Raw genomic sequence first — 24,032 nt, 5'->3', positions numbered from 1 at the left:
TTGCCTTCCTTATCAGGGCTTTGCATGTGACTTTCCATTCCTTATGCTGCTTCCTTTTCTATAAAGTGCACACATAAAAGGCCGGATTCTATAAATTACATTCAGAAATTGGTGGTGGAAAATATCAACACTAAGTGAAATTCTATAAAGGATGCCTTTATAGAATTGCACTTAGCACCAATTTTCGTACCCAAACTTCAATGCCTGCTGAAACTTGGTGTAAGTGCTGGCACCCAAGTTAGACGCACTGGCCCAGTATTCTGTAACTATGCAGGCAACTTTTGGGAATGCTCCTGACACACCCATTTGCCTCCTGTGGCCAAGCCCCCTTTTCAGATACGCCTTAAAGACATATTTGTTTTCTGATATAATATATTGTTATGATATTTCATTGATTGCAATTCTCGTCTGTTGGAGGATTTCCAATGTTTTTAACTGGATGTTTAGAGAGATATCTAGAAAAATCTGGCCATTCAAATATGGTTGGTGAAAGATACCTATTTAACTTCATATGGTTATCTTAGGCCTGCGACATTTGTATCTGACTTCTCCCTTGTTGCCATATAGCAACTGAAATAAGTTAAGCATTTATGGGCATGGAAATATGAACATGAAAAGGTTAATCAAATAGCACTAAATATTGGCGCTGTTCAGTAAATAGTTTTGGCAAAGCCGCAGCACGCCTCCCATTGCTAAACAGATACATTTTGGCTGAGACATTTGCAGCCAGATGGTGATTATTTAGTTAGTTAATTTGATCTAGTTTTTATTAAATGAGTCTGATGTATGGATGAGTACTCTTGATATTTTTTACTTCCCAGTGTGCATGCACTTTATTTTTCACGTGCACCTTTCTTGGCCTAATGAGAGATGCTGAGGCTGGAATTGTACCATTTTTGCTTTGCTTTGTTTTTTTGAGCAGTGACATAGCCAGACCTACTACATTGGGTGGGCCCAGAGTTAACTTTGGCGGGCCCATGTCTCAGAATCCCTTATCAGCACCCCCCCTCCCCATAAAATGCAGGATTTTTTAAAAACTTTCCCCTCTACCTCCACATCCAACATTTCTCCATCTGTCATCCTTCACACCCCCTCTACTCCTGGCCCCAAGGTTTCTACATGTCTTTTCTCCCCCCCCCCCCCCCCCCCACCACCAGTGGACTGGCAACACCCCTCTCTCTGCTCTCCCTCATTCCTTCCCAGTGTAACTCTGGGGTATTGCCAATGGCAGCAGCAATTCATATTTGCTGCCTGTGCCGGCCCCATAGGATTCCCTCTGCCATGTCTCACTTTCGCTGACATCACTTCCTGTTTCCTAACTGGCATCATGCAATAGAGGGAAGCCTGTGAGACCAGCACAGGCAGCGAATGTGAATCGCTGCTGCCTCAGAGGTACACCGAGTTCAGAGAGAGGGGCAGATAACGGGCCATAGGTGGAGGAGAGGGAGAAAGGGGAGTGAGTGCAGCTGGGTGTGCCTGAGCCAAGAATGGGCCTGTGCCTACTCAAGCCACCCGTTGCTACGCCACTATTTTAAAGTAGAGCATTATGTTATGTAGAAGCTGGTTATGCTATTAATTCTGTTAGCATTTTGCTTTCCCTTCTTATCCAACTTGGTAGTATGGAACTTGGAGTCTGTCCTCATCCAGTTAGCTGTAGTTGATGTAATGGTGATGTCGCAAGCAAGGTCTTAAGACCTCAGATGGACTGCCGAAAGAATAGGTGAATTCCGGTAGCAAACTCCTCATTTTCATGTAGAATGTTCTCACCCTATGTGGATAGAAAGATATAGTACAAGTATGAAGGGAGGTGGGGCCATGAGGTAGAGATCTTTACAAGTAAGAGGTTATAAGAAAAAAAAACCCTCTTGCCAAGCTTTCAAATCTGGACCAATACATCCCAGGCCTGAGAAGGAGGGGAGGGGAATGGGGGATAGGAAGAAGGGAGGGATAGAGGATTGTTGAAGGCTGGGGGGGGGGGGGTTCTTTTTTGGGAGGGGATATGCTTATTGGATTGTGTGTATTTAGTTTCTATTATAGGAAAATGTATAAAAATGTTTCTACATAGTACAAGTATGGAAATGTACAAATGTAAAAAGATTTTATATAAATATTTTGGTTTCCCTAGTATTTCCTGATGATCAGTATAGTAGCTCTTTATCTCCTATGTGCCAGGTGATTTTTCCAGCTGGTATCTATTTTCCAGATATAGTCTGTAGCTGGATCTCTTCTACCAAGCAGTCAGTGCTCTTTGACAGGCTTGATAGTAGCAAATCAAATCAGAAAGCAGAAAAGATTGGGCAGTTCTCATATACACAATTATCCAGAATTTATCTTTATAATGGAAAAAGTCAGCACTCAGAACAAGTTTCTGCACATTCTAGTCACTGCTCATGAAATCTTAAGGGGATAATCTTATAACTACCTATATTAGCAAAACATATACACTTACTTTTTGGTGTGTTAATTTTGCTGAATTGTCGAAATGAATAAGTGCATGTGCTTTGGCTTTGAAAATTACCCCAGGAAAATCATGCAGACATGTTTACATCCCTTATTCAGTGTACACAGTTCATGCATGAAGAAGAATGGTCATGTGGTTGAAATTTCAAACTATGCCTGTAAGTTCCAATGCCTCGCTTGCACCTCCTCTGCTAGCTGCAGGTATGTGCATATCAGGCAGATCGGGGGTTACTCTATATAGATCAGCTAAAGATAGGTGCCAGAAAGATGTGCGCTAAGTACAGATTTTATAACGCAATTATGTGCACAATTGCCTTGATAAACTAAAGCGTAAGTCCTCGTTTACATGCCTTACTTTAGGTACGAGCGCTTATACTATCTCAATAGCTAGTGTAAATGCTCACTCCTCACTGTAGGTGCAGTATAACAAGGCATACTCAGGGCGGAGTCATGATTTATGCACATTCTTTATAAACTATCCCCGGATTCTATCCCCCCGATATTCAGTGGCATTTGACCAGCCACGATCGGCACCTGGCTGGTTAAATGTCATAAAATCAACTATCTGCCGATATTCAGTGGTACATGGCTGGCCATGTACCGCCGAATATTGCCGGTTATTTATCGGGCGATATAACCAGCTATCCACCTACTTTTAAAATGTGACCGGCCAAGTTGGTCGGCCATATTTGGCTGCGTGCAACCCTAGAATATCTTTGGCCAGTCTGAATTTGACCGGCCAGGGCTGAATATCAGTTTGGCCAGTAAAATTCTAGCCGGCTGAAGAAAAACAACAGGTATTCAATGCTGGTCACCGGAAACGGCCTGGCATTGAATATTGGGTCTCAGCGCAGACCATGGGAATTAGCTGGTCTAACTCCTGCAGTATGAAGATTGGCCTGTAATATATGTTGCTTTGAGTTGCATGTGCAAATTTGGAAGTGCATGCAACTTCATTAATGAGCAAATCAGCGCTAACTGGGCAATGACAAACAATTTTCAGCACTAATTGGCAATAATTAGAATTTATGCATACATCTTTTTAGGCATATTTTGTAAAGAGATGTGCATAAATTCTAGTGAGTGGATCTGAAAAGGGGGCATGACCAAGAGGGTATGGGCAGTTTGGAGGTATTCCTAACATTTATGCGCATTGTTATAGAATTAGCGGGATCGACGCCTAATGTACGCATTGGGATTTACACCAGCTTTTCATTGGTGTAAATGGTCATGCCTAAATGTAGTCATGGTTCCTGGTGCTATAAACTATGCCTAACTATTAGCGTGGATTATAAAATACCTCTAAGCGCTATTTTTTCAGTGCCGATTTTTTAGGCGCTATTTATAGAGTCTAGGCCGATCACATATGAGTACTCTTTACATACTAATATTTACTTCTGTTTCTGAGTAAGCAAAAATGTCTGCGGCTTCAATCCAGGCACAGTTTCTGTCAGTTTATCCCTAAGCATCTGTGTGTCTTTATAAAACTGGTTAAAAATTGGCAAGCTGTTACTTCCCAAATGTGCAGGTAGAATGAAGACAATGTGCCTGTAAAGGCACAAAGCTCAATAAAGGATGGTGAAAAGAAAGTCTGTAAATAATGTAATACAACTGTGATATTTTTGTTTCAATTATATTTTAATATAACTTATATTAGACGGTAACTAAGAGGTAGAGAAAAATGATAAAAATGTTTTGGGACTTTGAGTGACTGTTGTACAATGCTGTTGTGATTTATGTTCCTTGAATACTGGAAAGAAAATTAAAGTATGCCTAGCCTAAATATTTTCTAATTTATAAAATAAACTGTATGATTCTTACATTGTCTCCAAATAATCTCTGTATTTGGATTGCTGAACATACGTGAAGTTGATTAATTGTGTGTCTAACACATCCATTCATTTTGCTTATAAGTAAATCAGGTATTGGCTGTCAGTGCTGAGCAGCAAAATTCACTGCCTAATATTACAGTCCGTCTTCAAGATCAAAATTTAATTGGAGTGTTTTATTTCTTTAACCCATGTCCCTATTGGAACACCTAATGGAATCCCCAATATGACATCACAGAACACTGAAAGGAAGAAAACCAATACAATGAACTATAATAACCTGAGGATATTTCAGTTGATGTTCTGTTCTTCGAATATTTGACTCCCTTATGCCTTCAGCTTAGTGCCTTCCATTGTAAGCAAAAGCATGATGACTTGAACTTAATCACCAGCTTGATGGTGCTCACCAGAACTCAAGCTAACCCGAGATCAACTCTGATCCCCATTTTGGACTCAGTTTGGCAAAGTGGGGCAAGGGTGCCTTAGAGCTGAAATTAGATGGGAGAGCTACTAACATATCAAGAAAAAAGACTTCTCAAAACATACTGACCTTATAGTAAGCACATCTGGCAGGCTTTTCCAAATTTCGACTACCTTGGCATGTCATGAAACTCATACAAATAACATTGCATCTTGTAAGAATACAGCCTGTTTGCTTCCATATAACATTCACACTGTTGTATTTGACATGTTTTAGCCATAAAAATATTGTAATACTAGTGAAATAAGAAAATACCCTGAAATGGAACCTTACAGGTCAATACTGAATTCACCGTGGGTGTTTTATACCTGGATATTCAGTGCCAGGCTGTACCCAGACACAGATGCTGAATGTTTGGGTACAGTGTGGCTGCTGGAACTTATCTGGTTACTGGTGATATTTGGACTGGTACTGGATAACTACCCAGATTAAGTAAGGACACCTTTTTTTCAGTCCTAACTTTAACTGGATAGTTGTCCAGTTAGGAGACTAATTGCCACTAATCCTCGGATTCTATATAGCACAACTTAAGTTGCGCATGCAGATCCGGTCATATTCTGGATTTGCATGTGCATCTTAGCAAGCCAATCGGTGCTGATAATTGCCAATTAACAAGCAATTATTGACACTAATTGGCATTAATTGGAATTTACGCACACAAGCATATTCTGCAACGTGATGTGTGTACATTCTAAGTCACATAGTTGAAAAGGGGGCATGGCCATTGGCATGGAATAGGCAATTCATGAGCATTTCTAAAATCTATGCATATTGTTATAGAATACACCCGGTCCGCACCTAATTTAGCTGTCAACATTTACACCAAGTGTTACTTGGCGTAACTGCCCGTGACTAAATTTAGCTGCGCAGATGGGCGCTTGGTTTATTTTATAAACCGCACAGAAATTTAGGCATATTCTATAAAGTACACCTAAATTTAGCCAAACGTTTTTTTCAGCACCAATTTTTTAGGTGTGATATATAGAATCTAGCCCTAACTGGGTAATTCTCAGCTCCACCTAGACTCCATCCCAGGAGTGTCCTGTCATTGCTCAGATCGCGCTGAGGTGGTCTGAAAATCCAGGTATGATGTGTTGAGCGTGACTTATCCTGCTGAATATCGGGCCCTTCAGTTATAAGGTTGCCAATGGTTCTCTGCATAACCTCAAATATTTCAAGTTTTAACATTCCTAAATAAACATTTGTTTTCTAATTAGTTTACATTTATGGATGACAATTGATGAAAATTGAAAGTTAATAGCACTTTTGGTGATATGGATTGCTATCTACTTTGACCAGTAGTTTTATTTGTTTGAGGTACTTTGTCTATAATAGATGCATTGATGAATGAAAACTACAGTCAGACTGTGTGTTCACATAAACATACATAACCAAGATGTACTTTTAGTCAATCAGAGAGTTATTTTCTTCCTGGCAAGTATGAAGTGTCTATATCTATTGTATATATGTGTGTATGCATATTTATGGCCCTTATTTTAGAATCATCCCTATGTGTAAATAGCAGCTTTTGCATGTGTAGATCGGCAGACACATGTAAAAACTATTTTAGAAAGGGATACTTGCCACATTTAATTTGCCAGGATGCTTAGTGAGGTTGGCCCAATATATTGATGTGGATTCCCCATCTTAACAGTAGGAACTATGTAGAGGGCAAAAGCTCTAGATGTTTGCATACACCTTTCCTCCAGGCACATATAATGCCTGTTTTAAGGGGCATATGCCAATTCTGAAGTCTAGGGTCTGCCCCCCCCCCCATCACCCTCTAAAGCATTATTTCCCCCAGATCACCTCTGGCAGCCTCAGATGATACCCTTGTAAGCCATCCATTTCCCCCAGACCCAATGTATCAAGTCCCTCCAGGTGCTTCCAACACATCTGATCCTCCTCAGGAACCTTCTCTAGAAAGAAGATCCCTCTCAATTGTACGGCAACAATGAGCCTCCTCACCTCAAGCCCCCTCCCCCCAGCCATCCAATCCTCATCCTCAGTCTTACCAGGGTCCCTGGTGTCTAGCAGGAGCGATCCCTTTCACTCCTGCTTTTATGGCCCCAGGTTCAAAAATGGCAGCCATGAGCCCTAGCGGTAATACTACAAGATTACCTTTAAGGGGGGCCATGGCAAAGGGATTCATCATTGACAGGGAGTTCAGGTGGGAATTTCTTTCTGAGGAAGGGAGTGTGCAGTATCAGATGTGTTGGAGGTGCTTGGGGATGGATTAGATATGTTGGAAGAGATCAAATGCTTTGTGGGGGAGGAATCGATGGCCACTGGAGTAATCAGGGGTGGGGGGGGGGGGGGGACTGGTGCTGCAGGATCAAAGTATTATACAGAGTGGGAGCAGTGATTTCAAAATGTTACTCCCATGCACAGGTTGCATGTTTGTTTTCTCCATGAGCAGCTGTTTGAAATCACTGGTCCTGCTGATGTGGGAAGCCATCAACATGCAATTCTGCACCTATTTCCAAAAGAGGCTCTATAGTTGGCTGATCCTCTTGTAAAATACTGTGGGTATTGCCCATATCCCTTCCTGGATGTCTGAATTCCCCTTTCCACATCCTTTGAATAAAAAGGCTCCACATTTATAGTGCCATGGATTTATATACTGTACACATTAGTATGTAGAAATTCATGGTACTATGCCTGATCTAGATAGGTGTGTCATGTATCCTGTGTTTCTCCGTCTTCTGATTTGTTTTGCAGAAAGAAGTTTGACATTTTTCCCAGAGTCCTCACTGCTGGTTGCTGCTGTGGAACAGGAATCAACAGTGCATGTAGGGGAGGGAAACGAAAAATCTTGCATTTGTCATTTTCCAATAGATGTGACTGTTTTGCCCAGCTTTCTTCTCTTTCTGTTTTGGTTTTGGGGTTTGTTTCCTCCCCTTTTTATTTGATATTTCCAAGGGCTAACTGTGTGATTTGGTTTGTGCCCCCAGCTGCAGTAATAAAGAGCTCTTAAAAATACTTTAATCAGTAAACAAAAAAAAATTGTAGAAAACAAAACTAAGCAAGATTCCACATATCTATCGCAAACATTTCTACTTTGATTCCAAAGAGTATGATTTCTGTATTTGTATGAAAACTGGTATTTGTTTCAGCCATATCTTTCATTCTGGTAGAATTTGCCTTGGATCATGAAACGATTCCTCATTCAATTGTGAAGCTTGTGAGTTTTCTTAAGAGCTCTCAGCAAAACTGCTTTACCCATCAGTGGGAGGGGAGGAGTATGATTGATTTCTTGTGCCCAGCAGCGAAAGGGTTAATGCTTGCTTTTTCTCTTGTATGACTTAGCTGCCGTCCCTGTTGTGATGAGTCTATATGTCTGTGTGTTAGAAATGCAATAGTGTGGGGAAGAAACACTATCCCTATTTCTTTTTTTTCCTTCCAGGCCACCCCACGTGTCTGCAGTTCACAGTGAACATGACCGAGGCTGTCAAAACTTATCAGTGGCAGTGCATAGAATGCAAATCCTGCACCCTTTGTGGCACCTCGGAGAACGATGTAAGTTCTAATTCGGTACCATTTGGAGAGGTACTTGAGATATAGGGTTGAATGATTATATAAATAATCAATGAGTTTATCGTTAACAGTGCCAATACTATAATTGATGGACTGATAACCATCATGGAAATTGTTTACTTAAGTGAGTGAGTACAGAAGTTAATGACACAAAACCACTGAGGATCACAACATGCAAAAACATTTCAGTACAAAAAATTAAGAACTAATACCATATTAAAAGGATATCCACCAATTAGTTAGGGTTACCGACTGATTCTGTCTGAGCAAATAAACTGATGTAGTTCTAGATTTTTCCCATTTAAAACATGGAGTTGGAGTTCTGATTATCTAAGGGAGCTTAGATAATCATTGAAAGGCCTGGGTAGGGCAGTGACCAGTTCCATCATCTAGATAATGGCGATATTCAGCACCTCTATCAGACAAAGGTCTGGATAACCTTGGATAATCTGGATGGAGGTGCTGAATATTGCCACTATCTGGATAAAGGGCAGCTCTAAAATCTAGGTTCCTGCAAAATTGAGGCCCCGCTTGGAGTATGAAAACTAATCTTTTTCAGAGGCGGGGGATGTGGTCGAACTAGAGGTCATGAGTTGAGGTTGCAGAGTAGGATACTTAGGAGCAATGTCAGGAAATACTTTTTCACAGAAAGGGTGGTGGATGCCTGGAATTCCTTCCCATGGGAGGTTGCGAAGAGATAAATTGTGATGGAATTCACGTGGGATAAACACTGAGGAACACTATATAGAAAAAGGATGGAATCCAATTAAAGCAAAACTTAAATGACCTCATAACTGGAGTGACCTTTGACAGCAGCTTCAGAGGTTGGGAAGTAGGCCCAATGCCAGGCAGACTTCTAAGGTCTGGATCCTGTAAATGGCAAAAACAGATCAGAATCGAGGCTAGAGTGGGTTTCAATGGCATCTCCAGTAGTTGGGAAGTAGGACCATGGATGTGCAGATTTCTGTGGTCTGGTAGGGAGAGAAAGAGATTAAGTACAGTAGTGTTAAATCATGAAGAAGTTGAACCTGTGCAGTGTGCCAGATTCAACACTGGCCACCTTGATGAGCAGACTGGATGGACCATGCAGGTCTTTATCTGCCGACATTTCCTATGTTATTATGTAACTCCAGTTCCATGTATGCAGCTGGGCAAAAGGGGACTGGATCAGTCTGTTTGGATGACCCAAGGTGAGCTGGAAAACCTAGGTCAATTTTTAAAAGGCATTTATCCAGGAGCAACAATTGCTACCTAGATAAAGTGCCACTAACTGGGACCAGTCAGTGATTTTCAGTGGTATTACCTGGATAATGCTCTGAAAAATCATTGAGACCTCCCCGGTGCTATCTGTATAGCAGGGATGGACAACCCCAGTCCTCTAGGGCCACAGCTCGGTGGGGTTTGCAAGATTTCCACAATAAATATGCATGAGATTGATGTGCATGTACTTTTTCCATTGTACGCAAATAGATCTCAGGCATATTCATTGTGGAAATGTTGAAAACCCAACTGGGTTGTGGCCCTTGAGGACCATGGATGCCCAACCTGGCCGTATAATGTTGGGCTGGTCAGGAACAGAGCAATGCATTATGGGAGCAATTCTATAAATGGGCGTCCCAAAGATGTGCCTATTCTGTAACGGTGTCTGGGTGCCCGAGTTCTGTTATAGAATACTAGCATAACCCAGTATGGTCATGCTTAACATTTAGGCACGCACAGTTGCACCAGCCATGGAGCTGGCATAAGTGCGGGTGTCTAAATGTGGCATGGCTGTGTGTGACTTAAAGTATTCTGTAAGTTATGTGTGTAAGAGGGAGTCCTGCCCATGTGCACTATCCCCCTGATATTCAAAACCATTTAACCAGCCAGAAACGGCACATGGCCGGTTAAATGGTACTTAGACGGCTATCCGGCAATATTCTTGGGGGGGGGGATAGCCAGCTGTCCCCCACTGAATATCACAGGTTAGCACCTATCAGATAGCCGGTTATATTGAGCGATACAACTGGCTATCTGCCAATTTTTGGTGCATCACTAGCTAAGTTTGGCAGCCAAATTTGGCGGCCTCAATAGCAGGCCTTTCTTTGGCCATTTCCAACTTAACTGGACAGCGCTGAATATTGGCTCGGCCGGTTAAGTGAAACAGCCTAGCGTTGAATATCTGGACTCGGTGCTGACTGCAGGAGGCAGCCTGGGTACCTCCAACAGTCTGTACATCGACTCCTTAGTAAGTTAACCAGGTATATGCAGAACAGCGCCTAGGTACCCCTGTGGCACTCAGATGCGTGCACACATACGCTTGTTAAGTTTCTAGTATTCTAGACATTTACACTTGCAAGGTGGACGTAAATTCTGGCACCTAGATTATGTTGGAATCTTTTTTAATTCATTCACAAAAGAGAGGGTAGAACAGCATACAAGCACACAACAAGAACAAAAAGAAGCAACACTGGGCCTTCAGGAAAGAGATCATTGCCATTTTCAAACTGACGGCAGTTTTCAAACTGACAGCGTCTAGTTGGACGGAACAGATGGTTAGCAGCCATTGGTAAATCGATCTAGACTGTCTGAATAATTTTATTTACATAGATTGTGAAGATATACTCTGACCCCTGAGGCAGGCGTTTGTGCGCCGAAACATGGCCTGTGTCGGGTCTTTTTCATAATAAAGGACGGCAATGATCTCTTTCCTGAAGGCCCAGTGTTGCTTCTTTTTGTTCTTGTGGAATCTTTTTTAATAGCATCAACAGATGCAAAACATGCCCAAAATTGCATGATTCAGCATAGACCTGTTTTTAGAATGAATAAAGCACAAAAAGGTGCCCTGAATGACCAGATGACCACTGGAGAGAATCAGGGATGACCCCTCCTTACTCCCCCAGTGGTCACTGACCCCCTCCCATCCCCCAAAGATGTGAATAAAAATAGTATTGGCCAGCCTGTATGACAGCTTCAGATGTTATAGCCAGTTCTATTAGATCAGCAAACAGGTCCCTGGAGTAGTATAGTGGTTGGTGCAGTGCACTGTAGAGCAGGGGCGTAGCTACGAGGGGCCTCGGTGGCCCAGGCCCCCCATTCCCTGCTCAGGCCCCCTGCACCCATGCCTCAGGTATCGCTAGTTGCTTGGCCGGCATGCAACCCCCTCTCCACATGCACTCCGGTATTTATCTCCCTTCCATCTCGCGATCTGGTTTCTGAAACCTTCCTGTGCCCGCCCCTAGCACTGCAATCCTCTGACTTTTAGCAGCAATGGAGATGAAAGCAGCCTCCCATCCATCCTGTCAGCCCTAGAAGCTTTCCCTCTGCATAACTTCCTGTTCCTGAGGCGGGGCTCTACTGAGGAAAACCTTCTGGGGCAGGCTGGAGGGAACGCTCCTTTGATCGACGACATTGTCACTGCTAAAAGGCAGAGGATTGCAGGGAGGGGGTGGGCAGAGGATGGGAAGGGATGCCGGACCACAGGGTAGGGATTGAAAAGAGATACCGGGCTTCTTCACTCCCTCTCTCTCCCCTTCCCACCCTCCACCATGCAGCATCTTTTCTTTCTCTTGGTGCCTCTTCCGTCGAGCGGTGGTACTAAAGTGAGAGAGTAAGCGTGTGACTGTCCTGCCTGGTGCACATTCAGAGACAGGAGGTGCAGTAAAGTTCCACTCAGGCTCTAACTTTCTAAAATATTGAGAAGCGCTGAGATGCAGTTGAGCCATGAGGCTGCTTTTACTGTGTAACCACACTCGTGTTGCCTTGCCTCCCACCTTTAATGTAATAGAAGCCTTGACATGCCCCCACTGACGGTGGCTGCCGGTATTTTCGCTCGTGCTGACTTTAACCCCCCTCTCTCCCTTGCAGCGCCTTGAACCCTGGTGGTGGTCTGGTCACATCAATCAAGTGGAGGGGCTGGGCTGGGAGGAGCTCTGCAGAAACTTTTGCTTTCTTTCAAGGTTCCTGACAGGAAAGTTAAAGATGCACGGGACCGCATGCGCTACTTCCTCAGGAAGCTCCACCCCCTCTGAGAGAGAGAGAGAGGGGACCAAGGAGGTTTATATTTGAGGGGGTGGAACTGCCAGAGAAAGTAGCAGTATGTAGAGTCAGGGTCTCACCGAATGGAGAAGGCACCAAGAGAAAGGAAAGATGCTGCATGATGGTGGGTGGGAAGGAGAGGGTTGAGAGAGGTAAAAGGGATATAAATGAGGGAAGGAATGTTGGACTGGAGAGACTCAAGATCATGGCAATACTTGATTGGGGTGAGAGAGAGAAAGAGACAGAGGTAGACTGGTGCAAGAGATGGATGGGATGGAAGAGAGTCAGAGGCAATACTGAATGAGGGATGGGAGAGAGACAATAAATGCTGGATATGGGGGAGAGAGAGATAGGTGCATACTACATAAGAGAGAAGGGAGAGATGGAACAATGCTAGATGGTGGGAGAGAGAAAAAGAGATGGGAGGAGAGAGAAAGAAAGGCAATGCTGGGTGGGATAGAGAGAGAAAGGAGAGCAATCATACATAGGAAGGAGAGAGAGAGAGAGAGAGATGCTGGTGTGGAGGGAGAGACAGTGACATTGCTGCATGCCAGAAGCAGAGACAGACAGGGGCAATGGTGGATGGCAGGGGTAGAGAGAGAGAAAATGCTGGATGTTGGGGGCATGGAGGTAGAAAGAGCCTGGATATCAGGGGGTGGAAGGTAAGGAGAGATTAGGTGGCAGGGGGGGGAGAGAGGAAAGAGTTAGTAAAAAAAACTAGAGAATAAGGAATGGGAATGGGGGCTGAGATGAAGGGAAAAGATGGAAAACTGTAGGTGGACACAGTAAAAAGAGGGAGAGTGAAGACTGGATAATAAAAAGTAATGAAATCTGATTGGCTAGAGCAGCAGAAAAAAAATGGAAGAAAGCTGAAAGGAACAAACCAAAGTTGAAGCTGGATGTAGTGCAGAAGGTAAAGAAGACAGGAGGACAGTGAAAATGGCAGATGGACAGGAGATCCTTGGAAAGAGTTACGAAAAGATAGAAGAAAGCAGAAACCAGACAACAAAGGTAGAAAAATAACTTTATTTTTAATTTAGGATTAACCCCTGTTTACAAAGCTGTGCTACCAGCTGGAAGTGCATGTGTTACTTCTGTGAGCTAGTGGTGTTACAGTGCACTAGATTAGCTCTATAGGTCCTGAGTGATTTTTGTAGGTTTTAATTACAGGTACTTCACAATATGCTTGGGACAGGAGAGGGTTTATATGTTTACAGACATTACACAAAAATCAGAACTTTTTTGTATTTTGAGTTCCTGGAAAATAAGGCATTTATATTTGTTATAAAGCAAAGTTGAAGGATATGTGCCATTGTGGTAATTTTGCAGGATACTATGATGTATGTTGAGATGTTGACCAGACTCAAGTCTACTATAATGCCAAAGTTTAAGTTATGGGATAATGTGACTTTATTTTAAAATGTTAGTGAACTTCCAAGATTCCATAAGTGTGTATGTGGTTTATGTTGATGCAGGACAGACTGTTTACTTAGAGTTTACTTGATGACAGATTTCTAAGGCATTATTTAGGAGTATATCAAGCACTATTCATGCATAGTGCCCCCCATGTTAACTCTGGGCCCCCCCCCGCCAAATGCCAGGTCTGGCTACACCACTGCTGTAGAGAAGGGGACCCAGGCCAATATCTCACTCTACCTGTCACACTTATGGTGGAAACTGTGAGCCCTCCAAAACTCACCAAAAACCTGCTGTACCCACATATGGGTGACCCCTTCACCCATAAGGGCTATTGTAATAGTGTACAGTTGAGTGTGGTTAGTTTTGGGTGGGTTTTGGAGGGCTCAGCAGACAAGATGAGGGGGTAATGGTGAGATATATACCTGAGAGCTTTTATATGAAGTCGACAGCAGTACCCCCTAGGGTGCCCCATTGCTCTCCTGGGATGTCTGTGTCACCAGTCTTAGTGGCTCCTCCTACATCCCAATGGCTTGATTTTGTGTGTTTTACACTTGGAATTTTTTTTCTGAAAATGAACCAAAAGATAAACACACAGAGCACAAAACCATCTAGCATGTGGCCATTAAAAAAAAAAAAAAAAAAAAAAGATGTTTTGCTTTTTCGAAAATGGCTATTTGGAGCAAAACATCCAAAGTCGGACTTAGATGTCATATTGAAAATGCCCCTCTGCGTCTCCTAGCTATAGCAAGAAAGTGAATGGGTTAAAGAATTCTGCCTATAACTCGTCCTTATGATGGAACATGCTGCATCTATTCCAAAGATGTATCACCCATTACTTAAAATTCTCCAAAGAGAAATTCTACCTGTAGGAAAAATATGAATGTCATTTAATAGGAATAGACACCCATTGGGTATACTGTTGTTATGGTTAGAGTGGGAGAGTGCAATAGTGGCCTCTCCCACTCTGACCTTAGGGCAGTGGCCTTTCTTAATTTTTAAACTGGGGCCACTTTAGATTCTAATGAGCTGAAAGAGAGCCACCAAATATATTCCCAATCAGGACCATGACACTGCTGACCAGTGTGAGCCAATGACATCTATCCCCACCAGCCCACCTTCAAACTTCATTGTGAGCATTTCCAAATGTGTTCTCTTTTGTCTATGGAGAAATGTTTTGTCCTTCAAACATGCAGCTTTTCCTCATCTACTTCCCCTTTCTGTCTTAAGCCTGGATAGAGAGGCAAAGTAGCAGAAAATAAAAACCCAGAAAGACAATAGGGGCCCATTCTAGATGTCTCCAGGGCAGTCATTGAAGAACACTGCCTTAGAGGCAGTGTTATCATAAGGAACTATTTTTAAAATCACAATGATATGATGAGGTGAGTTTCCTCAGTAAAATGATTTCCATTGTTAGTGGCAGGGGATGGTACTACCGTGTTTCCACGAAAATAAGACAGTGTCTTATATTAATTTTTGCTCCCAAAGATGTGCTAGGTCTTATTTTCAGGGGATGTCTTATTCGGGAGTAGTAGGGGGACTGTGGCGGTCGGGAACAGTATTGAAGTGGGGGGCGGTATCCTGCAGGAGTAGGCCATGGCTTACAGTGACCGCAGGACTCGAGCGGAGCAGAGCCGCCCTGGCCGGGCTGGGAATGGAGGAGGGGTACGAACTAGGGAAGGTAATGAAATGTGGGGCCGGGCTGCTCTGGCTGGGGGTCTCGGGAGGTTGTGAGAGGGCTTAGGGCGCAGGATCATCCCTACCGTATTACAAACGTTAAAACAAATTCTACGGTAGCTCCGTTCCCCGTTGGTGGCGCTTTATGCGCTCCTGTACATTTGCTACACTTTCCATCCTTCTAGTCTGACTTAGCCCTTGGGCGATAGAGCAGCGCCAAAAGGGCTCGGTTACTCATTTTCTTTTCTTTTATTATTTCTGCAAGGGGGATGTTTCTTTTCTTTCTGGGCTCACTTACCGGTAGTTGATCTTCACAAAAGCGTGAAGGAGGATGGTAGGAGTCCGCTGGACGATAGATTTTTCACCTCAGTCTTGTTTCTTGCATTTCTTTTATGTTATTTCGTCTTTGGGTTGCAGCGAAAAAAATTAAGGTTTCTGTGTCCATGTCCCATCGGGGCCAAACAAAAACTTTGCTAGGTCTTACTTTCAGGGGAGGCCTTATATTTAGCAATTCAGCAAAACCTCTACTAGGTCTTATTTTCAGGGGATGTCTTATTTTCGGGGAAACAGGGTAGCAACAAAATGACATGCATGACATGGAAAAAACCCTCCCACAGTTGCACCCGTCCACCATGGTTTCCTTCACTTTAATGTACTGAGTGGTGCAATGCAAATGATTCTCCACATTTCTGAAAGGTAGAGTATTTCTCCCTAGTTTAACATGCAACATTCTCTCCCTCTGTTTTGCCCCAGGAGCAATTGCTATTTTGTGATGATTGTGACCGTGGCTACCACATGTATTGTCTAAATCCACCAATGGCTGAACCCCCAGAAGGTAATGTCTCCATGTCGTCCACTTTAATAACTGTTCCAGTGACAAAGTTTGTGCACAGAGGTTAAATGGAGCTGACACACCCTTCATGCAACTCCGCCGATTCTTTATGTGATTGCATGAATTCTGAGGGGCTTAGACAGCAGATCTCTTAATTATGTGAGTGACTCATCTTGCAGCCATACATCGCCACCTAGATGGGAAACACCAACCTCCTAATTCTATATTAGTCGCCAAGTATTGTGCACGCAAATTTGGGTGCACGCCTAATTTGTGTGCACAATTTATTTGAATAATGAAACAATTAGCACCAATAATTGGCTTTTAAACAAGCAATTATCGGCACTAATTAGATTTAATTGGTATTTATGTGCCTAAATTTAGGTGCGGGATCCACATCTAAAAGTTGCGCCCAGTCGGAAAAAGGGGGCTTGAAAATGAGAGGGACTTGGGCGTAATGAGGGTGCTCTTAATATTAACACGCACTGTTATTGAATAACAGGGATGTGCATCTAATGTAGGCACGTATATTTGCACCACGTTTCAGTTGGTACAATGGCTGCGCTTAGTTTGGTGTGATTCCCGGGCATAAGCACTATTCTATAAACTGCATCTAACTTTAAGTGCGGCTTATAGAATGGCGCTTTTTTCAGTATCAAATTTTTTTGGCGCCATATATAGAATCTAGCCCCAATGGTGCACAGTGTTGTGTTAGATAAAATATAGGAATGGACAGAACAAAGATTCAGTAACCAGAGCTGCAGCCAGTGGAGAATTTACCGAGTCACAAACAACAACTGATGCACAAAGGGAATGGCATGGAAATGAGATGCATGGATCCCCCTTTGTGCATCGGTCACTGTTTCCAATTGACAGTAGAGAACCACGGAGTTTTTTGAGTTGCGGGGCAAGGGGGGGCTTGAGAGGAGGTCCATTGGAGTCCAGTGGCCCCCCTCTCAACTCCCCCCTGCACAACTCAAAAAAACCCTCTATGGTAGTCTAGTGATCCCCCTTCCAGGAAATCCCTGGTGGTCCAGTGAACCTCCTCCCGACTCCCTTAGTGCCCTCCCACGAATCCCTACTACTACTACAACTACTATTTAGCATTTCTATAGCGCTACAAGGCATACGCAGCGCTGCACAAACATAGAAGAAAGACAGTCCCTGCTCAAAGAGCTTACAATCTAATAGACAAAAAATAAATAAAGTAAGCAAATCAAATCAATTAATGTGAACGGGAAGGAAGAGAGGAGGGTAGGTGGAGGCGAGTGGTTACAAGTGGTTACGAGTCAAAAGCAATGTTAAAGAGGTGGGCTTTCAGTCTAGATTTAAAGGTGGCCAAGGATGGGGCAAGACGTAGGGGCTCAGGAAGTTTATTCCCCTGAATTAAAAATTCCTGGTGATCCAGTGGACCCCCTTCTCGAGCTCCCCTTCACTCTAGTGACCCCTCTCCCCTCCCAATACCTTAACATATTAGAGAGAGGAAGGCAGGAGCAACACCTCCCTCCTTCCTCTGGGCCCACCCTTCGCAAAATGGCAGTGCTAAGCCTATGCCCAGTACATCCTGGGATGCACAGGAGATAAGCACCATTATCCCAGGATGTACTGGGCAGGGGCTGGGTGCTGCCATTTTCTGAAGGGTGGGCTTAGATGAAGGAGGTGTTCCTCCTTCCCTCCTACCTCTAACGTTTTAAGGTATGGGGAGTGAGGGGGGCTTGAGAGTGAGGGGTTTATTTGGGGGCCTGGAGGATCACGAGGGAGCACAACCAGGGAGTTTTGGTTCAGGGGGGTGCTGGGGGGGGGGGGGGGTTGGGAGAGGGTCCACTGGACTGCCAGGTAATTTTGATTCGGGGAGGGGTGCTAGGATGTAAAAACGGAGACGCCAAGAGTGGTCCATCCCAGTGCTGGAGATTTACCACCACAATGCTGGAGATTGAAGGCCAGTGAATGAGATTTTTCTGTCATGCCCCAGCCAAGTCTAAAACTAGTTCTGGCAGATTCACATTCCAAAAACTGACATATTCCATTCAATAAATAAAAATAAAATTCTTTTTTCTACCTTTGTTACTTGTCATTTCATTTTCCTCATCGTGTTGATCCCAGTCTCTGGTTTCTGCTTTCCTCTGTCTTCTCTTAACTCTCTTGCTAGGGCCTCTTGGTCCATTTATTATTTCTTCTCTCTCCATGTCCACTATCCATTTTCTCTCTATGTTGGTATCACTGTGTTTAGTATTTCCTGTGTCCCTGCTCCTATTCTTCCACAATGTTAAGTATTGCTCTTCTCTGTGTCTGTATTCTTGCCTTATCCAGTATCACCCTTCTGCGTCATCATCCCCCTCGTGTCATCATCCCTTTGTGTCGCTATCCCCCCCAACCTGTTCATTATCATACCAGCAAAGGTCCCTCTCTTTCATGTCCCTGACCCCACTTCTCGCAGGTCCACTATCTCTCTTCCTCCTTCCCTTGCAGATCCCAGCCATATTTCATTTCCTTCTCTCTCTCTTCTACCCTCCCCCCTCACCTCCTGTATTTCCCTCCCCCTTCAGGTCCTGCATCCTCTAGCTCTCCCCCTCTCTCGTGGCATGGCAGCTATCAATCCCTTCCTTCCTCCCTTCCTCCTCCTCCCTTCCCCCTTCTCATGATGTGACATGATCTCTCTTCTTCCCTTCCCTCCCCTCACCCACAATCTGGCATCTCTCTTCTTCCCACCCCACCACCACCCCCTCATGCTGGCATCTCTCTTCTTCCTTTCCCTCCCTCCCCACAATCTGATCTCTATCCTTCCCTTCCTCCCACCTCGGTGATGATGTGGTGGCTCTTTCTCCCTTCTCCCCTCGCAATCCACGGGTGCGGCATTTTGCTTTCCTGCAATCTCTCCCTGCAGAATATGGTAGCACTCTCTTCTTCCCTGTAGCACTGCCCTCCTTTCATGTTCCGAGCCGACGGCAGTGTCAGTGAGGTAAGCACAGTGCTTTCGACTGTCCGGAAGTTTTCCCTCTGCTAAAACGTCCTGTCCCCCCACCCCCCACCCCCTTGGCTACTTTAACAACCAGTTCCCAAAATTTGGACTCAGACCCCTTCCTGAACTCCCTTTTACTTTGCTGGCAGGGATGCCGAGCCCTGACAGCCAAATAAATGGACTACTGCCACACCCTGCTGTTTGTTTCTGGCTCTGAGCAGTATACCGGGACTTCTTGCGCATGCTCTGAGCTGCTCAGAGCTGGAAACAAGTAGCGGGGAATGGCAGCAGTCTATTTATTTGGCTGGTGGGGCTCAGCGTCCTTACCAGCAAAGGAATGCTTAGCGTGCCTGCACTGGGGGAGGAGAGGAGGGGAGGAATGTGTGCCCCCCCAGTCTACCCCTGCCCCCCCCCCCCATTGTTAAAAATTATCAGCACACCACTGCATATATATATCTGGTTAGGCTAATATTTATATTCCTTTATAGAACAGGCTCATATCAGGTAGTCAGTGCATTATATCTGCGGGCAGGAGCATAGCCAGACCTCGCAGTGGGAGAGGGCCAGAGCCCAGGGTGGTGGTGGTGGGGGGGGGGGGGGACAATTAGGTCTGCCACCTCGCCGCTCCCCACCCACTGCCGCACCAAATACCTTGGCTCCCCACCCACTGCCGCACCAATGTCCTCTGGGCCCCTGGTTTTGCTGGCGGGGGTCCCCAACCCCCGCCAGCTGAAGCATTCTCGGTGCCGCCACATTGCCTGCCTTGCTCTGTCTTCCCCTCACATCCTGCATGCTGCTTTTGCTAAAAGGAGTGTGCCAGACTTGAGGGGAAGACAAAGCAGGGCAGACAATGCGACGGCGACGGAGACTGGTGCTGGACAACACTTCAGCTGGCGGAGGTTGGGGACCCCCGCCAGCAAAACCAGGGGCCCAGAGGAAATTTGGGAGGGCCCAGGCCCCTGTGGCCCCACCTAGCTACACCACTGTCTGTGGGGTACTATGATCTTAATTTGGGAAGAATAGTGTAGCTTGCAGGATTTTATATGCTTCAAGGATATGGTTAAAAATTGAAAGTTTGAACTCAACAGTAGACCTCTGGAATAGATGAAGCCTAATAAGCAGGAGCCAGTGACTAACACTAGTATGTGTGTGTTATTGATTTTCCAGGGAGCTGGAGCTGTCATTTGTGTCTTTGCGAGCTGAAAGAAAAAGCATCTGCCAACACTGGCAAGTCCTAAAGTCCTGGGAGGCCAGATGAAACCGATTACAGGAGACATTGTCCTAGCGCCCATTTCACATTCAAAACCAAACCAAGAGAAAAGATATTGGTGGTGCATAGATTCAGTGTGTTAGATGTCCTGGTCATTCCTGCTAGAAGGAAGTTTTAATTGGAGGTGTGGGGGAGGGGGGGGGGGGGGAAGAGATTTTAAAGCAGAATGTCTATGAAAAGTTGGAAAAAGGCCCCTAGTTTAAGCCTATTTGTAAAGGCAGCATAGGTGGTTGTGTGCCCTCAAAGTAAACTCACAGAATCAGCCCCAATAGCACACACAAATGTATACCTGCTCCAAAGAAGGTGTAACTTTGGGTGTGTACTCTGTGGGGCTAATTTTATAAGTGGGTGCCTACTTTTAGGTGCTTCAATGACATGCAATGAAAGCCTGTTCTACATTGTTTTAGAATACCAGGAAACCTGACATTGGCCCGCCTTGCATTTAGGTTTTGCAGTTACACCTGCCATAAACCCGGTGTAAACCTCATGTAACCGAGTGTGACAGGGCTCACGTAACTTACACTCTTTGTAAACTACGCACGTTACTGGAAGTCATGTCCATGCTCCACTCACATGTAAGCCCCCCTTGCGGTTGTGTGCTATAGCACTGATGTGTGCCTTTATAGAATAGCATTTACTTTCCACCGCATTTACGTGCAGAAATGCCTGTGCATTTCATAAAATACACACGTGCATCGCAATATATAAGTATGCTATGTGTACCTCTATGCATGTATACAGCCACAGAGTTGTATAAAGCTCTTTTCCACATATAAAAACCTTAGGGGTAATTTTATGAAGGTTTTTTTTTTTTAATGTGTAAAGCTTGTTTTTCATGTGAAAATGGTTTATATAAAATTGCATGGCAACATACGCACATGTAGGTATTCGCACTGAAAAGATTATGTGAGCTTGAATGTGTGCAAGGGGCGGACTGTCCCTTGGGACAACAGACCAGTGTCTGAGGGCCCACAACATGGGGTGGGGGGGCATTCTCCCCTAGGCTCCATCTAGTTTAATCAATTTTGATATGTTGTTAGGGGCCCATGACCCTTATTGCCCGGGGGCCCAGATCACTGTCACTCCGCCCCTAATGCACCCTACACGTTATGCATTCCCAGTGCATAGCTTGTGTGGAGTGGAGGTGGGGTTGCAATTAAATAGGCAAATATATGCAAATTTACACCATCTTTAGAGCAAGTGTAAATTTGTGCACCAGTGGGGCTGGTTCTGGGAGCCCATTTTATAAAGGCACATAGGTATTTATGTTGCCTTTATTAACTAGATATATAGTGTGTTTTTCACCTAAATTGTCTCACATGGAAGTCGGAACATCAGAAGGTGAATAAAGTGCTCATGTTGCACACTTATGCCATTCACCAAAGTTCCTCATAGATCCAATTCTTTTTAACAAAAATATTTCATTTTTTCCTATGAAAAACAAAGCGCTTATCTGGAAACAGTGTCACAAACCTTTGGTCAGGCACCCTCCCGACATGACATCATGTTTCACTGTGCTGCATCAAAGTACAGGTTCCTGCAACAATGAAAAAATGTTCAAATAGTGTCATAATTTTAACATTCCCACTTCATTTGGTACTACAATTCTAATTTTTTTTTCAGATAAGTGCTTTAAATATTTATGGGCCCGATATTCAAAACAATTTAAACAGCCAAGAGAGGCTCCTGGCCGTTTTCTCTTATCCAGGCTAACTGGATAGTGCCACTAAAAATGCCTAGTTAGCACCCAAGCCAAAATCAGCTATTCTCTGAGGACAAGCAGGCCTAGTTGTATTCTCACATGTTGGGTGATGTCATCCTACAGAGCCCGGTGTGGATGCTGGCTAGTGTATAGATGTTTCAAGAAAATTCTAGCAGCATCCCACCATGCATGCGCTGGTATCTTCCTGCCCAACGCACGAGTGCAGGTCCCTCAGTCTTCGTTTTTCCATGGAGCAGGAAGGACATGTCTTCGAAGTCTTCCCTCAGCACTTTTTTCTTCTTTTATAGTGCCTTCCCATGCAGATACTTTTTCCCTCATTTCTTCATTTTTGTCTTTAATTTCATTTTTAATTATTTTTCCTCTTAGTTCTTAGTGTTTTCGGACCTTCAAGTTTTCTTTCTTTTTCGCGGTTCCATAGGCCTGCTTAGGCCTGAGCACCGACCTTGATTTGGGCTCTGCCCCTGTTTGTAGTCCAAAATTGAGGAATTTAATTTGGCCGTGATTCTTTTCCCAATATTCAAGAATACCCTCAGTGGCTTCATGAGGTGTGCCCAATTTAATCAGGTGATTTCAGTGAAGGACCCACATATTTGGTGCACCAGGTGCCTTGGGCCTAACCATGACCCTAATTCCTGTTCTCTCTGTTTGAAAATGCAGTTGAGGACACAGAGGGTGCATCAGATCCAGCAGCAGATTTTTGGTTCCTTAAAGGCTGGTCCATCGACATTGGCACTGGAAGCATCGACTTTGATGGCTGACCAGACATCAGCTACCACTGGCATCAAGAAGGTTTCCATCTCCCTCAACATTGAGCGTTGATAGTCAGCCCCAGGACTAGTCAGCATCGGACCCGACACCGAGGATGCATACTGGTTTGATGTCATCCTCATTTGCACCAAAGGACTGCGATGCTCAGCATCAAGGGAAGCCCAAGAAGCACAAGCATCAGTCCCCTTTGACACATGGTGCCAGGAGTGCAAGGTCATTGGCATCACCAGTACCTGAGAAATGCCAATCACCAGGAAGAGCACTCCCCCTCCTTGGTGGAGCTGCAAGTGCGCCAGTCTCTGGGTAGCCAGGTTCTCACTTCTGGTTTAGCAATGACTCCTTCACAGGCAGTCCTTGTCCCATGGTATCGAGTCATGCTCAGAGAGAAGCTGGTGCAGATGTTACAGCTGCAAACCGCTCAGGCATCGAGGGTGCTTGCACCAGCTTCTTCTTGAGGCTCCTACCTTGCCTGTGGAGTGGTCTTCAATGCTGGTGCCCCAACAGGTGTTGACGTCAACCTATGCAGAATCACTGTCAACATCTGGAGAGTAAGTTTTCCCGGAGACTGAGGGTAGCCTGGTGCTGTTTGGGGCATGGGCATGGTACCACTGAGCCAGGGCAGGTACAGACTCACTCTGTTCAACCCGAGTATTGTGAGGAGTCTGATTGGGACAGCTCATGGGACTCAAGACCCTTATTACTTCTCAGAGAAGGAGTCTTATGGGGTCTTTTCTGATCCCTCCCTACCTCAAGCGAGACATCAATCGCCATTTGAGGGTCTATCACAGATTTTGTGAAGGAGCAGCTTCAGCCATCTCATTTAAGTTGGAGAAGGATGAGTAGCCCAGGGCAGAGATGTTGTCTGTCCTGGATTATGAGTTACCTCCTAAGGAAGGAGTTAGGTTCTATTACATCCTATCCTTAAAGATGCACTGACGAAGAACTGGAAATCTCCCCTCTCAGCAGGTTGCATCTAAGAAGGTGGATATACAGTACTGTATTCAGAAGGCTCCTGGATTTGAGAGGGCTCAACTGGCTCACTACTCTTTGGTAGTCAAATCCG

At 44.5% G+C, this 24,032-nt stretch overlaps 1 protein-coding gene across 2 annotated transcripts in view; it reads left to right on the top strand.

The window, feature by feature from the left end:
• DPF3 (double PHD fingers 3) overlaps nt 1-22,146 on the top strand; it is a 433,848-nt gene extending 411,702 nt beyond the window's left edge. For both annotated transcript variants that reach the window (XM_030214247.1, XM_030214248.1), the window contains 3 exons: nt 8,177-8,289; nt 16,171-16,252; nt 20,376-22,146. In XM_030214247.1, coding sequence (XP_030070107.1) covers nt 8,177-8,289; nt 16,171-16,252; nt 20,376-20,446 — 266 coding nt within the window. In that variant the 3' untranslated portion in view covers nt 20,447-22,146. The remainder of the gene's footprint in view (nt 1-8,176; nt 8,290-16,170; nt 16,253-20,375) is intronic.
• The last annotated feature ends 1,886 nt before the right edge of the window (nt 22,147-24,032 follow it).

Source organism: Microcaecilia unicolor, chromosome 9 (assembly GCF_901765095.1).
Source record: "Microcaecilia unicolor chromosome 9, aMicUni1.1, whole genome shotgun sequence".
Classification (NCBI taxonomy): Eukaryota; Metazoa; Chordata; class Amphibia; order Gymnophiona; family Siphonopidae; genus Microcaecilia; species Microcaecilia unicolor.
This window is presented reverse-complemented; position numbering and strand designations above follow the sequence as displayed.